Source organism: Rhinolophus ferrumequinum, chromosome 10 (genome assembly GCF_004115265.2).
Source record: "Rhinolophus ferrumequinum isolate MPI-CBG mRhiFer1 chromosome 10, mRhiFer1_v1.p, whole genome shotgun sequence".
In the NCBI taxonomy this organism is placed as follows: Eukaryota; Metazoa; Chordata; class Mammalia; order Chiroptera; family Rhinolophidae; genus Rhinolophus; species Rhinolophus ferrumequinum.
The window spans coordinates 28,399,998-28,418,336 of NC_046293.1; the positions used below are offsets into that span (position 1 = coordinate 28,399,998).

Genomic DNA, 18,339 nt, shown 5'->3' on the forward strand with positions numbered 1-18,339 from the left:
CAAAAGAAGTCAGGATACCTATGGAAGGCAGTGGGAATAGGGTAAGCAGGAGGAGTAGGAGAGAAGGTAGGTGGCCACAGCATACAGATACTACGGTGAAGCCTGGCTTCCCACGAAGTCTGTTGTCCTAGCAGCAATGTGATACTGAAAAGGAGAAGAATGCTGCTCTCTACAGTTCTGGACCACGTGTTGTCAAGGCAACGGAACGCATTCAGGACACATGGTGGCAGCCCATGAGGACTTGGGGGTATGCCAAGAATCTTCAGTTCAGAGTGGGCTACACTGGCAGGTCGTTCCACTACACTGCCTCCCACTGTCAATGCCCACTCCCCTCACCCCAAAATCTTACCCCGGCTGCTCCATGTCCTGTGGCACTCTTCTCAGTGCCATTACCCCCATTTGGAAAGGGGAAATTACAATAGGCTGCAACAATGTAGACATAAGTCCAGGAACTGGCCATGGGACACTGGTACATAGGAACTCCAACAACTCAAAAGGAGAGGCAGCTATTTAGAGTAAAGCCAATCATATTGTTTCCACCTGCCTATATTGCTTTGCTAATTTGCGAGTTTGTAAACAAATTTTGTAACAACCAGAAAACAAAAAAACTGCATAATTCATAGATATATCAAAAGGAAATGATGCCTGATTTAAGAGGATTTTGTATTTCAATACTACTATAGAAAGAGTAATAGTAGCTATAATTCAAAACCATGTGTGTCCCTGGAAGAGTAATGAGTCCTTTAAAGATTATTTCATTTTATTTCATAATAGTTCTTCATGGTTGATTAACCCCATCATACAAATGAGAATAAAACAGATCACACTAGCCACACAACATGGCAAGAGGTCACCCAGCTTCTGAAAGGTGGAACCAAGACTCAAAATGGCTCCAAGGTATGTATTCCATCCATTATACCAACTTCTTCCTCTGAAAAGATGCTAAATCAAGTCACATCACTCCCTTCTTACATCTAGAATGAAATTTAGAAATATCCCACTCCGTGCCAAGACACCCAGGCTCCACCTGATCTGACCCTGCAGTACCCTTCCACCTTCTTTTGTATCATCGCTCACGTTGCCACCACCCTCCAACTCTACTGACCTTCCTGCTACTCATCAAAAACAAAAATAATGCAAACCAAGCATGCGTCCACTTCAAACCCTTCACACCTGCTGTTCCCTCTGCCAAAATGCTGCTCAGCTCTTCACACATGTGGATCCTTCTCATCATACAAATCTCAATGCTACCTCCTCTGAGACCTTCCCTGACAAGCCTCCCTAAAATAGCCCATGCCACCCTTCCTGCTATTTTTACTAAAGCATTTACCACTACCTGAAATAATGCTGTTGAATTTATGTTTGTTGATTGTCAGTCAAGGCACCACGAGGACACATCTCTCTTACTGACTGTATCTCCAGGACCTTGAACAGGTCCTGACACTCAGGAGATGTCTAACAAATATTTTTTGAAAGAACGAATAAGTAAATGAGAAAGGATGTTGTTTGCTAAAGGAAGTTTCAAAATCTCTTGCAACTACCTTTGGAAACTTAATTACATTGATTAAATTTAGTTGGTGATACTTTGCTGATTAGCATGTCAGATGAATCGCATAGTTTATCTTTTGAAATTAAAAAAAAAAATGTTTATTTCCTTCTGCTTCCTCCTTTGAACGAGGGCTAATAAAGTAAAGCTCATCACGGCACCCAACTGTTTTGTGTGACACAAGTTTTGTTCTGCCAACTCAGACCACACTCCTAACTTGAGACAGCTAGAAAGAAAGTGGACATGAATGTTGTAACTCGAGAGCTGAGTGCCACCTTGTCGATTGCTGATATCTGGCGCCTGTGAAGAAGGGAAAAAAAGGGTGATCAAGATAGCGGCTTAGAGAGTGATAAGGAATGTGTTTGCCTGTAACCAGAGATTAATCCTACCATCCATTTTCATTGGAGTTTAAGATACTTTTCTGTGAATTGCAACTGACATCTGCTGTACTGAAATAATCCATACATCCATTTAATAAATATATATGAAGGCCCTACTATGTGCCAAGCAATATGCTAGGATCTGGGGATATAAAAATGAAAGACACACTCCCTGCCCTTATGAAGCTTGTAGTCTAGCAGGACAGACAGCTAAAAAATAACCAATTATGAATAATTGCAGTTGCGATAAGGACTATGAAAAGCATAGAATGAAAGGGAATAAAAGGAAAGGAAGCAGGGGTTCTGATCTAAGAGTGGAGAAGAAAAATCTGAAAACATGAGGATTTTGGATTGGGAGGGCAGCAGCCTCAGTTGACATGCACCATCCTGGGCATTGGAAAGGATAAAGACACCAGCAAGCACATCTGAACACACACATACACACACACACACACACACACACACACACAAAAGAGAGACACACAAACACATAAGCACACAAAAAGAGCAGCAGAAACAAAAACAAGGAGAGACAAGTACAGAAAGGGAGGAACTAGGGCTGAAAGACTTCCCTGCCCCACAGTTCCATCACGGCCTTAGCAGCGGAACAGCTAAACAACGCTGACACGGCACCTTTCAGCATTGTCCCAGGCTGGAATGGTCCAGAATGTCAGAGCGCCGCCACCTTTGCACAGAGCTCCCAAAGAGCATGCGCAGTTACCAGAGAACCAGGTGAGTTCAGACCATACTTCCAATGCCTTGTGTCTCTGTTTACATCATCCTGCCCACTCGTTCATTTATTCCATGGACACTTGCTGAATACCTCTCAGAGACTCACACTTATGATTCCTACTATTTGCCAGGCCTTTTCTAAGCACTTTTCATAACTTTACTTAATAACTTTAAGAAACAGAGTCTACTTTTATCACCATTGTATAGCTGAGGAACCTATTATTCAGAGAAGTTAAGTGATTTGTCAAAGGTCACACAGTAAATGGTGGAGCCTGGCAACAACGTAGGCAGTGAGATTTCAGAGTTCCCCCTCTTAACTATGGTGTGTGGATTACTTTCCTAGGGCTGCCATAACAAATTACCCCATACTTGGTGGCTTACAACAAGAAATTTGTTTCCTCATAATTCTAGAGGCCCGGAGCCTGAAATCAAGGTCCGCAGGGTCTGAAGGATCTAAAAGAGGATCTTTCCTTGCTTCTCCTGGCTTCTGGTGACTTCCTTGGATTGTGGCTAAACAACTCCGACCTCTGCCTCTCTTTACAAAGACTTCTGTTTATGTCCATGTCTTCTCCTCTTCTATCTCTTATACGTAAAGACATTTGTCATTGGATTTAGAACCCACCTGCCTAATCCAAGATGATCTTACCGTAAGATCCTTAACTTAATTAATTCCATCTGCAAAGACCCTTTTCCAAATACGGTCACATTCACAGGTTCCAGCAGTTGGGACAGGGACATATTTATTTTTTTGGGGGGGGGATGGAAAGGGCTCCATTCAACCCACTGGAGTGTGTGTAGAGAAAGCAGTTTAATGATTGTTCATTATTTAATAAAAGTTAGCTGTTACTATGCATCAGATATTATGGCAGGGGCTGCGAATATAAAAAAAATCAGTAAATTGTGGCCCTGGCCCACAATGAGCCCACCGAATACTAAATGAGACCGACCGGTAAACAACACAGTTACAATGAAAGCATAAATAGGGCACAGGCGGAGTGCGAAAGAAGAAGTAAAGTCTGTGAAGATGAGAGTCAGAAAAGGATTCACAGAAGTGCCGTGACTGCTCTGGAAACGTGAGTAGGTGTTTCTGGGGGGACAAGGAAGAGGGTTTTCTAAGGAGACGAAGGAACACCAACCAAAGCACAGAGATGTAAAATGGCCAGGACCATTCAGGGAGCTGTGAATAATTTAGTGTGGTCTGACCTTATTGTTCAAACAATAAGGCCTGGAGGTGAAGAGAAAATCCTGGAGAGGTGGCTCTGGACCAGATCAAAAAGGATGTCATATTCCAAGCTGTGGGAAGCCAGTGCAGCGTTTCCAGTGCACGTGTAACAATCAGATTTGATGTGCTAAGGAGTCACACAGGTACGCTACCATTTGGCAGTGGGGACAAGAAAGGAATGTCAGTACCGAGGTGTGCGGAGGGGAAATGAGGAAGATGGCAGACTTCCTTACAGTCTGTACAACCCTTGTGAGGGGATGGCAGTGGTCGTTGATTCCCAGTCTGGTTAACTGCTCCCTTAGAATCCCCTCTTGGTTTCTATAATGCTTCCTTTCCTTGTTTTTCTAGGTTCTCTTCTTATCTCTTTAATAATTCCATCTTAGCTCCTGTATTATCTCCACCTACTCTGGCCATCCCTCAAATGGTGGTGAACACTCAGGTTCTGTCCTTGACACATTTCTCTCCTCATTTCATTTAATTCTGAGCCACCTTATCTACCCTCCTGGTTTTAACTATTCTCTCTTTGCTAATGAGGCTCATTATCTACCGCGGTGCCAAAAAAAAATGTAAACACATGACTTGTATTCATCTTTTGTTATTGGTATATATTATTACAATTTTAATACAGTTTTTTCCTTTCTTAAAATGTGTATACATTTTTTGGCACTCTTTATCTATTTCGAGCCCAAAACACTCTCTTCACCGCCAGTCCCAAATGCAACTACTTACTAGACATTTCCACTTATAAGACCCATCTATATTCTAAAGTCTACTCTTTCTCATTCCCACTGTCACCAAATCTGTGACAAATCTAATTACTCTTGTCATCATAATTGTTGGAATAGCACTAAAAGGGTCAACAGTGTTCAGTGACACAGAAGGTCAAGAACAACTTGAGAAGTCCATTGGATTTGGCATTTTGTAGAAAGTGACAGGTGAGGAAATGAAAAACAGCAATTTCAAACTATCTTTTAAGGAGGTGAATGGTGAAAAGAAGGAGAGAAAGGAGGGAGAACCCAAGTCAAGGAAAGCTTTCATGTTTGTTTGTTTATTAATCTGAGAAAGACTTGAGCATGTTCAATGAGGGTAAAATTGATATTTTCGGTAAGTCTATTCCAGATTGTTGAGTACTATCAGACATATTACAGGACACTTTGACATGTGTGGTCTCCAGGTTCTAAGTGCCAGTAGCACATGGACACACAGAAATAAATGCAAAACCAGGCATTATGACATCAAAACAAAAAAACAAAAAGACTCCCCCAATACATTTCCAACCGTCTCCTGTGGACCACTAAGCCAGAGAGAAGACGACAGCAAGGAGGAATAAGCTATTGGGAGTGAATCACTATCTAAATGTCTTGGGTAAAATCGTTAAACTCTCTGATCTACAATTTCCTCATCTGTTAAATGGAAACAAAACACTGATAAATTCAATGAAAGAATTAAATAACATATATGCGTATAAGCTCATATAAGGTAACTAGCTCAGAGCCTGAGAAAAGTAAATGATCGATCAATGTTAGTTCACGTTCTCATTTTAACCTCATAATAACCAATGATAATTTGGGAGTTCTTTGTCCCTGTAAAATAGAACTGCTGCAATACATTTTTTTGTGCTCCAAAAAGCCAAAATAAAACTAGGCTCTAATATTACTCTCATGTATGCTGGACCCTTAGAATCAAATGTAATTTTGATGCTATATTTTTTCATTCTACCATAGAATCAAAATATAATTTTAAAATGAAATGTAGATCTAACATCTAAGGATAAGGAAAAAAGAACCACAGAAGTCTCAGAAAGGAGAATGAAAATATACACCTGATGTAGAAATCATAATCCAAGGAGTTTTTCAGCAATATCAGTGTCATCTATTAAAAATTGCCTAAGTGACACTTAATAAATTAACTGCCTTCCTGTGTCTATGACATATGGCCACTTCCTACCTGGTGCCTTTAATATCTCCCTCATTTAATAATTCACTTTTTCTTACATATTAACACTTCCAAACCTATGAGTGACCCTGGATTCAAACACGATTTTCTTCTGCTATGCTTTCTTTTTTAATGCTTTTCACTTATCTTCATTGCTTATTTATCCTGTGTGTGTCAGTCTGTTGACATCACTGTATGTCTCTGCTTTGAAAATCTTGATAAGTCCCCATCATGTCACAATCAGTAATTGCATCACTATAGAGGCGGAACCCACTGAGCAGCTGTTTATCCACCAGGCCTAAAATGAAAGGTATGATCATCCCAAACTCTTCTCTTTCGGTTAATAGGAAAACATTAGGACTCCATTTTCCTCCATGATTTAGGTAAGGTCTTCTATACGAAATACACGACAGTGTACTCATATACTGAGGGCCTGCTGTTTACCAAGTACTGGGTACCGTGCTTCAGAAGGCTCACTACAAACTAGGTGTCATTTTGTCCCCATCTTACAAATGGAAATTTTGAGGCTACGTGTTTCAAGATCACAACTGAAGTCACATGGCACAGAGCTCAAATCTGTTGGCTTCAAAGGCTGCCTTCTCTCCACACTGCCCCCACCTTCCTGTAGGCACAGCATCCCCTTCCTGGAGGATATATGAGGCGTGATGGCTCATGTGTTCCTTTCTAGCACCAAGCACCTTTATTTCAGTGAATGCCTAAAGCAATTTCTGGGGCCTCAGTTTTTTTTAAGCATTAAAACTGTACCCGGACTTCAAGTGGCCAGCCTCTTGAAAGCAAACTTGAGCTCCAATTTTAAAAGAGAGGACATATTGACCAACAGGAAACATATCACACAGGAGCAGTTAGAAAGACTAACGTTCAGACAGTCTTGAGGGCTGCATCACAGCAATGTTTACAGTGTCTTAGAAATGCCTACTCATCTGCCCCCAAAGTACAGTTCAAGGAAGAAGGTAAAATGGGGGAGGAGTAACTGACCTCCAGGCAGGCAATTCTATCCTTGCTTTTTTCTGACTTCCTCAGTGTGTGGACTGGGAGATTTAAAGTCAACCAAAGGAGTTTTAAAGTCAACCTAAAAAGTTTTAAAGTCAAACATACTTGGACTCAGATCATAGTCCCACTATTTCTCTACCGTATTTCCCTGAAAATAAGACCTAGCTGGACCATCAGCCCTAATGCATCTTTGGAGCAAAAATTAATATAAGACCCGGTCTTATATAATAATATAATATAATATAATATAATATAATATAATATAATATAATATAATATAAATATAATACCGGGTTTTACATTAATTTTGATGGTCCGGCTAGGTCTTATTTTCACGGAAACACAGTAGCTATGTGACTTTGGCCAATGTACAGAAACTCTCCCATCAACCAACAAAATCATACTGCTTGCCTCACAGAACTGCATGAGAATTAAAATGGTCATTAAAATCATGCCTGGTACAAACTTAACATACTATATTAGCTGCCTTATGCCCTTGCCTTTCCCACCTCTATATCTCAACTCTTCTCATCCAAGAAACGCTATAACACCACAGTTTGCTGTTGAAGTATTCTGTCCCAAGGAATACCATCTGACAAACAACTAAAAGGAAGGTAAGAAACTAAAAGACACCAAATTCGGGAAGAAGCACAGAGTAATGTGTGAGTAGCATAGCTATCTTGGTTTCAAGATTGTGTTGCATATGGAAACCCACATGAGCAATTGGAAGGCAATAGTGTACTTACAGTGTCACACACTACTGCTGGCTCATCTGCTCTCTCCAAACACATTGTCATTAGGCGTGTGTGAGGTGAGGGGTAGGGGAGTAGTAGCAGAGAGAGAGAAAGAAGAGCAGGGGCCATCTTCCTGGCCCCCGTTGGATTACAAAATGTGGCTCTCTGCCCAGAAAATGAGAATGCTATTCAAAGCATCAAGTCTCAACCAAGCAAGTTAGGAAGGAAAGAATCATAGCAATGGACTCCAGAGTAAGAGTATTTTCACATGTCCTTTAATGAGGAACAAGATATGGAGTATGATGCATTTTTTTAGCCAGTATACTTCACTCTGACCAAGCCATTTATTTCCAGACCCCGACCCTTTACTCACTATACCCTTTTCTCTTCCATTCTCGCAGGATTAAAAAATGGATTTTGCGTCCTCTTGCCTGGCCTACTGTAACTCAGCCTTTCTGTTTTCTTTCCTACCTCCTGCCCAAGCCATTTTCATTGGTCCCAATGCCAGTAACACTTGTCAATAAATCTGTCTTTCCCTATCACTATTCCTTATTTCCCTCATCTAACATTATAGCAATTTCCTTCACCTAACTGTACTGATTGCACAGTACTTTTCCAGAATTTTCCACATATTTTATTTCATTTTCTTTGAAAATGTAAAGTGGGTAGAGCAGAAAACAAAATTTAAGTCTTATAAACTATAAACTGAGTACCATGTAGCTTAAGTGATTTATTTGACCGATTTCCAAAGCTCATGAGAATGGAGACTATAATTCAGGACTTATAATTCTTAGTTCAGTGCTTTTTGAGGCAGAACCATATAAATAAAAAGCCCAGGTATTTTGGGGATTTGAATCCCAGCCCCATTGCTCATAAGCTGTGATATCCTGGATTATTTACTTAACCTCTCTGAGCTAAAATCTGAAAAGCCACGAAAGATTTCAGCAAGTCATCAGAGAAACTTTCTGGAAAAAAAAATGGAAACACGTCTAGCTTTAGTTCATTGTTTGGATTGCATCCTAAGTCCAGGGTCTCAGGAAGAATACAAGCAATTATAACAAGACAAAATAAAACAGACTTCTTATGCTCAGGTGGGGAACTGCCAAAAATCACCTCATACATTTTTAAACTGTCTCTGTTATTATTCTAAACAGTCTTATTACAAGCACCTAGCATTTCTTTCCTCGTTAGAACTCTTCTATAACTGAACATGCCCTTTTGGGCTAGGGTGTGGCTATATCACCGATGAGCTTCCACTGCCCTGCGGGAGCAAGACCAGGGCTCCCACCCACCCTTCACAGCCATTGTAAGAGATACGTAATTGGTCTCCAGTTCAGAAGTGTCCCTGTAATTGGCCGTGAGGCTATTTGATTCTCATTATTTTCCTGTATCATGAGACTTCCCTATCTTCAAACTGTTCCATGCAACCTTCAGCTTAGCCTACTGAGTGCTGTGCAGGACACTTAGTGAAGTTTGTATTGCTATATATTATCTCATTTAATCTTCAACAACCCTATGATGGGTATATTATTATCCCCATTATACAGGCCAGGAAACCAAGGCTTAAAGTAAACAGTTGGTAAGTAGTCCTGATCTCCACATCTCAGAAGTGATGGTTAAAACCCACTCTGACTCCAAATTCTGAGCTTTGAACAGCTCTACTCTACTGGCTTCCACGCTTCCTTTGGCCATGGTATAAGATTTGTTTCCTCATTGGAAAAGCAGAGCACTAATTAATGTTTGTAGTGATGAATTAGCATATGCAAAAAAGTGAGCACATGCTATTTGACCAAATGCTGAACCTATGTCCTACTACTTTTGTCAAAAATCTTTATAATCATGCTGTCTTTCATCCATCGCAAACTCCTTGAATCGGGAACTTTATCCCTGTAATGACATCTTCCTCAAGGACACTTAGTAAGTGGGTTTTATTTGATACAAACAAACAAAAACCAAGTTAAAATGGAGTGGCAATTACCTGTCTCCTAGAAGGGTGAAGCAAAATGGAAAGCTGATTTATCACCCCTTCAGAGGGTGACTATGTCTTAAAGGCTGTGCCTCAAATGCAATGAAGCTGTATTTCTTAGATTTTCTGTATCAGTTCCACATTCAAATGTTTTGTCCTATTGCCCCACAGTTGATTCATAGTTGTCAAACTCCTGTGTCCTCATTCTATGTTTGTAAAATGTGCTCATGGTACTTAAAAATAAACTTCTATTTTTAAAAAAACTGATCTTCGAATTTGAGGTGTTTTATTTTTGGAACTTGCCCCAAAAGCTTATTTCTCTGAGATCTGGGAGACTCTTTCTCCTTGCCTATGTATGTTCTCGGCACAGCTCCCTGGAATCTTGGCCCTGCTGCCCTCTCAGTCTTGGTGGTTCCGGCTGCACCCTCCTCTGCAGTCACCAGCTACCCAGTCGGGAATCTAACCTTTATGACTAAGCCTCCAATTTTCTGGCTTCCATGTATCAGGACCTCCTTTTTACTTCTTTTTCGTTTTTCTACCTACCTTTTAGAAACTCTTCTGTCCAGGTCAAAAGTCAGTTAGATATTATTTAGGTTATTTTAGGAAACTGCCTAAAAATCATTGCTCACCTCCCTTTTTAGATGGAGAGAGAAAAAAAAAAAGATAAGATGGGGTATTTGGGTGTGGTTGTAATAGGGGGAGGGGAATGGGTAAAGACATTAGGGAGAATCTCACTACAGTGACCTGAAAGAATCCATCTCACTGGCTTCAATCCTCCCTTTTCTCCTAGAAGTAGTAACCAATGGACCCTCTATCAAATTGTGCTACACCTGAGCGCTACACCATTTCATATCCTCATTCATTCTCTCCTTAGTCAGCTTCCAGTATTGCCATTATGAATCAAGGGATGAATTACTTTTATCCAGATAACATCCATCGCGATGCTATATAACACAGGGAAAAGACAACAATAGAAAAGTATGTTGAGCATTTTTTCATACATCTATTGGCCACTTATACTCTGGGTGGTAAACATACAATGAGATATATAGATGATGTATTACAGAATTGTACACTTGAAACCTATGTAACTTTACTAATAATTGTCACCCCAATACACTTCAATAAAAAAAAAAGAAAAGAAAAGAAAAGAAAGGTATGTGAGACCTTAATCTGCCTGTCCATTTTCTTGATAGGCAATGGAGCACGTGGCCTTTGGAGCCAGCAACCAGTGTTGAAGTCCTGGCTGCCACTTATTAGCTACATCATTTTGGATACGTTATTTAACCTCTCAGAGACTCAGTGTCCTCATCTGTCAAATGGAGATAACTAATATCCCTTAACTCACTGGGTTGTTAAGAGTATTAAGTAAAATAATGCATGCAAAGCAGTATGTACCCAGCATATGGTAAACACTCTAAAGCACCTAGAATACATCAGTGAACAAAAGAGTCCCTCCACATGGTCTTCATCTTAGTTAACATTATTATATTTTGCATTTGTTAGAGACACAACAGAGAAGCAAGTAACCAGTTTAAACAATAACCATTTGTACTGGGGCTGGGGGTGGGGTGGGACGGGGTGATGGTGGACCTATTTAGATGGACCTAAATAGCTTGCAAAATAGCCTATATAAAGGAAAAAAAATCATTTTCACCTGTCTTGCTCTCAAAATAAGTAAGCACTTATTTCTGATTCAAAAATTTGGCTCATCCATCTTGCCATTTTTCAGGGCCATATTGTACCCTCAAAATACCACTGCTAAAATATAATTCATAAGGACAATGATGTTAACAGAAAGTCTACTTAATGCAAAAACTCAATAGGTTTTGCTAGAGTTAGTCTGTATTTTCCATTCTGCTTAAGTTTATGCCATTTCCCTTAGCATGGGCTCCTTGCGCCAACATTTGACTCTAACATCTTTGTCGTTCAATATCTTCCTCATATGTTACTGAAGTTCCTCCACTCAGTACTTTCCACTTGACCTTTCCTGGATTGAATAAAGGAAGTTCCAAAACAGGCACTAACGGTAATCACACAAGGTGATTTTACTGTTAAGCCCTGCACTGTTGTGGTTTTCAATTGGCCAAGCAGCACGCTCACGGTGTCTACGCTAGGTTTTGAGGTGTCTGCAACCATCGCTAAGCCTACAGCATGTCTTGTAAGTACAAAACTAAAGGTGGTTTTGAAAGTGATGTTAAGAAGTGTAAGATGACAATGGAAAGGTATAAGCCATTTTTAAAATCCAAAGTGATGAAAACCAATAAATACTGCACTTGTGGTAAAATAATCATCCTAAGATAGGAATAACTGTAAAGGACAATGCACAGTGAGAAGTGCTATACCTAAGCAATAAGCAATAAAACAAGGAAAAATAATTTAAAAAATGTAAAAACGAAACATAACCACAACAGAGTACTTGCTACAGTTAGAAAATAAGCATCAATGTCAGATAATAGTTTGGCATATGACAATTAATTGAATATTAATGTAGGATAATGTAGGAGAGACTGGTATTTATTGGAGGCCTTACAGCCTTAAAGTGATTCTCAGCCTTAGTTGCACACTAGAACCATCTGGAGAGCTTTTCAAAATCCTGAACCCCAGGAACTACCTCCGGCCAATAATTAGAATCTCTGGTGGTGGGATCCAGGCACTGGTAGTGCTGAAGGTTCTTCAGGTGACTCTGATATGCAACCAAGATTCAAAACCATTGCCTTTCAATCTAAGCTTGGGGAAAATGCAGCTGCCACTTGGGTGTATGGATTAAACACTATTCAAATGCACAGATCCAGGTGGGATGAGCATGGACACCTGAACAAGAAGTACCGTATTTTGCAGTGTATAATGCGCACTTCTTTGCCCAAATTTGTGACAGAAAAATAAGGATGCACAATATACACATGTAATACTAACTCCGTATCTATATAAATGTTTTTAACTCTTTTGTTCGTGCTTATGTGTTAAAAGTGTAACCCTAGAAATCAGTAACAATGTCCGTATGCAAAATAATACCCTGGAAGAAGATCATCAGTTTTGTTGAACTTATGACAAACTTGCAACCATGAAGAGTTCTTGGCCATCTATGATGTGTAAATATCATCAATTTGTTACCGATACATAAAATTTCTTGTACTTTTAATCTGTTCTTGTGTTTTATAATTATTTGTTACATAAAATTTCTTGTACCATATCGTTAAAAAATAAATGCTAAAATTCCTTTTTAATACCAAAAACAAGTACCTAAATGTAAACAAATAAAACCTTGAATTTAAAAATTAAAGCGAAAGATTTTTTTTCCCTGAAAGTTTGAGCCAAAAATGTGGGTGCTCGTTATACACTGCAAAATATGGTACTTCTCTGACACTGTATCTTCAAACAGAGAAATTACCTGCCTCAAAGGAGTTATCTTTTTACATTCTTGAAGCTGGTATCAGTGGAGAACATGTATTACCAAGGAAGAAGAGAGCACACCTTATTTTAAAGTTTTGAAGGAGCTATTCATATGCATATTTGAAGAAAATGTACTTCGGAGCTATAAACTTCAATTTCTCTTAGTCATTTCAGTGAATCCATTTGCAAACAAATGAACATACAAACCTAATCAAAATTAGAGGAGTTCAGGATACCAGCATCTTTTCCTCACTTTTGTCTCTAAGTGATTAGACTAATTCCTGGTCTACCAATCATTCGGTGCATTCTGGTTACTTTTCATGTATCATGATTAAGTGTTGCATTAAAAAAACGCATCATTTACTTCTCCATTCAAACCACCCCAGGCCCTTCTCATTGCAGCCTGCTTTTACCTTATCTGCCATTATCATAGAGGATCCCCCGTGGATGCCCAGGATGGGGGTCAGAGTCTGGGCCGAAATGAAGTCAAGGATCTGGGCGATGGCTTCCTGGTCTGTGTCATCAGCAAACACCACCCCCTGGATCTTCCGGTCAGACATGAGATCACAGATGCGGGTGATGATGCTCTTTGGGTCGGTCTCGTTCATGGCTACCAGCTCCACCCGGGGCACCACAGAGAGATGGTGGAAATCATCTTTCTCGTGGGCATCCTTGATGGCCACCTCGTCTGAAGTGCCCACGAGGATGACAGCAATGCCAATGCTGGGCGGGCTCTTCTGAGAACGAGCTCTGCTGCCTGACACGGCCAGGACGGCCAACACCAACCAGAACTTGGGAGAACAGCACTCGGCTCTGGGCTTCATCTTCAACTCGTCGACTCCCTGAAAACACAAAGGCAAAGTGGTTAGATTACGAGCTGTCTTTGAAGAGGCTGGGTACCGCAAGTCAAGGGCTGATCTCCTTCTACTGATCATCAAACCCAGCTTCTATCTTCTAGGCTCGTCTCTTGTCTCTTGTGTTTGCTCAGGAGAATGAGAGAAAAAACAACTTTCAAAAGCATCAGAAATCCTTAAGCAAGACAGTGAAAGATGCTGTTGCCATAGCCATCAGCAACAAACAGAGATGAATGAGGCAAAGGGAATGCAAGTGGTCCAAGCAGTCATGCTAAGTGCACACACACAGGAGTCTCCAAGAGGGTGTCTTGCTGTTGCTGTGTGATCCCTGGCACTCTTATCCTTGAACTGCTCAGAGGCCAGGCAAAGTGAGCAGCAAAATGGGCTCAGCAGGGGCTAGCAACAAAACATGGTCAGGAAAAGCTGGGTATAGAGAGCTACACATACGAGCCCCACGTTTGTACTGCCTTTACTTCGTGTTCACCTCAAAGAGCACAAGAGCCTGAACATTCTTCAGCACCCCTTTTATTATAGTATCTGGCTTTTAATACTAAATAAACAGAACAACCAATATGTGGGCAGTACTTCTAAAAACATCTCGATTGATCCTTACAATAACCCAGAGGGGGGCGAAATAAGAAACATATTATTATCCCCATTTTATAGATGTTGAAGCTAAGGCTGGAAGAAGCTAAGAAGTCCAAAACAATGAATCAATTAAGTGAAACAAATGAATGAATCTAGATCTTCTGAATTTTAGGCCAATTTGCGTTCCACTGAATTACACCACACTGCCTCTCACGTCATCCATTGTTACAAGGAATAGTTTTATTCTGATTTGTTTATAGATCAAAATCTGGTGATTTGGACAAATACTGTTGATATCTGCAGTAATGTTAGAGGCAGTTTTGAAAATTTTCCATGGTATCCTAGTAGTGACTTCCCTGAAATGAGTGACTCCATGTTTGCATACAATGTCCACCTTTTACCTACAACAAACTCTTGCCTTTTTATTTTGACATATGCCCCTAAGTCTTACACATGCACAAGACCGAAGACATACCTCTGTAAGAGCTGGGTAAGTTCTCTTTACATTTCTCACTATTCTCCAAGAGTTTCTCTTATTTAAATAGAATTAGTCCAGCTTAGGTCGTTTTGATTTGTTTTAAATAATAATTTATTGTACCTGTATTATGTGCTGTGTACCGTGTTAGGCATTTCCTCATATGCAATCTCATTGAAACCCTACAAATTAGTCATTTTATTCCCATTTTTCAAATGGAGAAACTGAAGCTCAAAATAGTTACAGAATGTTCCCAAGGTCAATAAAGACCAGCATGCCAATTCAGAAACATAGCATTTTTATACTCCAAGGAAATATTCTACAAACTGCACCCAAAACCAGAGCCAGCAAATCTCATTCTTCTCCAAAGAGAGAGCGTAATCAAGGATTAAAATGCTGCCTAATATCCCCTGCTTGTTTGGAAAAAAAAAAAATTTTTTTTTAATTAACATATCCAAAAGCTTTGTGAGTTTTTAGCTAACAAAACAATAATGATGGTGTTGAATAAATAAATCCAGGGAAGTTTTCAGGCTGAACAGACTAACTGCAAAGGGCATTAATGATTTGGGAGTAAAATGCTGGGGACATTTTGTGGCTGAAGAAGCACAAAATCCAATCCAGTTCTTGGCAGAAAACATTTTGGAACTCTTGCTGTTGTAGTCATCCTTCCACATTGCCAAGAAGGAGACCTGTATCGATTGCCTTTTCTAGCTCCTGAGACTAAGACTAGTACCTCAGTGGTTCACCCCTAAGCAACATTTACTCCTGACACTTTTCTGGTCTCTGTGAAAACAGAGAATGACTACATGAGTCCTGGAAGCCCACGGTGCTGAACTGTACCCAGTCTTGGGGGTTAGCCAGGGCCTGAGTTCCTCCTTCTAGAGCTTAAAGCATAGCAGTAGTACATAGAGTTGAACAGCACTAAATATTCAGAGGTAGACAGATGAGTTTAGCAACTCAGAGAGCTGTTAGCAAAATAATAATAATAGTAGTAGTAATAATAATAATAATAATACTCTGTTCAATTTCAAGGACTGGTTGTCAAGGAGAACCAAAAGATTTAGAATTTGGCAAAACTAGCGGCTAACTTCATTCCAATGGGATTCTCATCCCACAGTTACAAGTCACTAAATCAGATTCCTTCACATTGAAAAGTGGTTCCACTCTGCCATGACAGTTTATTAACTTTAATGCACCCTACACTATTCCACTTTGATGTTTTATTTGCTCGCTTTAAAATGTCTCTTGTGTTCCTCTATTTCTTCTCACACAATATACTACACTTTGTTATGCAATGGCTAGTTGCGACGCTCAAAGAATAGAATCTGGTTTTCCTGAGCATTTCTTTTATACTCAGGATAGAGCAAAGCACTTTACAGAGCAATACATTATGGGAGATACCAGTAACAGAGTGTGAGACAAACAAAGAAGCCGCTTTGAATACAAACTCAATTTCACACATTGAAAGGGGGTTAGTTGAGAGAAAGGATGTAGTCCAAGATATGCAAATTGGTTTTGCGCCCTTCCACAGTCAAGATGTGCTTAGTCTTAACGCACCTGATCCATAAAGCTTTGCCCCCTCCTCTCCAAGGCTCTTTACCTTCCCATGGTAGAACTGAGCACTGTTTCCTTTTGGCTGTCATCACAGGCTGTATGTGTCTATCTAAATACCTCTAACAGTATACTATATGATTACGTGTCTGCCTATCTTAACTCGTTGGTAATCTCCTGGTGGGCAGGGACCTTTTCAGTTCAGTAAGCATTTCTTGAGTACCTACTACCTAGCAGACCGACACTGTTCCCGGTGTTGGGGAATGCAACAGACGCAGGCTCTACCCTCCCAACCACAGTGTAGTAGAAGATACAGATACACAAAGAAGACCTTGCTCATTTCTGTTTAAATTTGGGGGGGTCCAGCAGGGCCTCATATACAATAGGGAATGACTCCATAAATGGTAGCCACTGAGTTTCTCCCACTATAAAATTGTCAATATTTGACCATTTTTATCTCTAATAGTACTCTGTTTTATATATTATGTATTTATACGGTAACATATCACCTTTAACTTTGCAGGACTCTCCAAGAAGGGGTCTTGCTGTTGCCAGACATGATTATTATTGCCGGGTAATTTTCATGTAGTGTTAAATCACATATAAACATTTTTAAGTTATAATCTTTTCTTATATTACAAGTAAGGAAACTGATTTTCTGAGAGGTTAAGTCCAAGACCAAGGTCACACAACTAATAAGGGATGTCATCAAGTTTCAAACCAAAGTTGTCCCCAAAACCCTTGCTTTTTCCATTCTGTTGCCGCTCAGTATAATATGGGCACATGAAAAAATGAACGTAAAAATGAACAAATGAATGAATGACATTGCCAACCACAAACAAAACTGTATTCTAATACCAGTTCCACATTAACTAAGTGACTGAGAATGGGCAAGTCAGCTAATCACCGTCTCTAGATCCTCATCGGTGAAATCAGGATAATGTACCTAACCTACATACCTGAAAGACTTTGTGTGAGGATCAAATAATAATATGGAAGTGCTTTGAGGAATATAAAATACTCTATAATGCAAAGGATGTTACTTTAAGCTTCTATAGAAGTTGTTCAAGGATCCTAGCTATTTATGAAAGCACAAAGTCAGCATGTGGGTGGTGGGGGTGACAGAAAGGCAGACAGAGGCTGAGAGGAATGTTAAGAGGAACCTCACAGGAAGCAAGTAATATTAGTTCCCTGACGGTTATAACTCCATGGAGAAGACGTCATATAATGGCCTCAGAGTAGCAGCAAATTCCACTGACAGCTAACCAGTTGAGTAGAAGAATTCAAGAGTCATTCAGGCCAGGGTCAGTAATGGGAATCAGTGGAGCTCAGGACCTCCAAATTATGCTGTAAATTCAGGCACTAGTATGTACAAGCAGAACCAACAAAAAAGCAGCGGGATTAGAGCAACTGTTCACCACCTGGCTCTGTGCCTCCTTGAAGCCTGAGCTGAGTGGTCCCTAGATCTACATCAAAACCAAATCCCCAGATCTAGAGGCAGCAGAAGACCACAGTAGCCTATGTCCATGCCAACAATTGGTGCATGGTAACAGCAGGAACCAGTCTCCACTTGGCTGCCACAGTAGACTATAAGGAAAGACACCTCTGAGTGAGAAGCTGGGCCAGTCTGTCCTCAGAAAAAAACTGAGTCCTGGGGCAAACGCAACAGGAAGGATAAAATGTGATTTAATAGATGGTTAAGTCAAATTTTCCAAGTACCATCCTTTAATGCAATCAAGACACTATTTAGAATAACCCAATTAAGGAGACTGTGGTGAGAATATGACAGACAGTGAGTAAAATGAAGATGAAACATGCTAGAACTATGCATCGGGTCCAGTTTCCCAAGCTACCAATAAAGACAGAAAGCTAGGGTACATAGACCTTAAAATTTGTCACTTTAGAGAATGTTGGGGAAAAAGGAGTCTATTAGACTCCAGTATAAGTCAAGT

General features: G+C 40.1%; 1 protein-coding gene across 1 annotated transcript in view; it reads right to left on the reverse strand.

Annotated features, from left to right (window-relative positions):
- The window catches only part of GRIN2B (glutamate ionotropic receptor NMDA type subunit 2B), a 398,438-nt gene that overhangs the window by 268,879 nt on the left and 111,220 nt on the right, over positions 1–18,339 (reverse strand). Inside the window, exon 4 of the mRNA XM_033118774.1 lies at positions 13,333–13,761. Coding sequence (XP_032974665.1) covers positions 13,333–13,743 — 411 coding nt within the window. The 5' untranslated portion in view covers positions 13,744–13,761. The remainder of the gene's footprint in view (positions 1–13,332; positions 13,762–18,339) is intronic.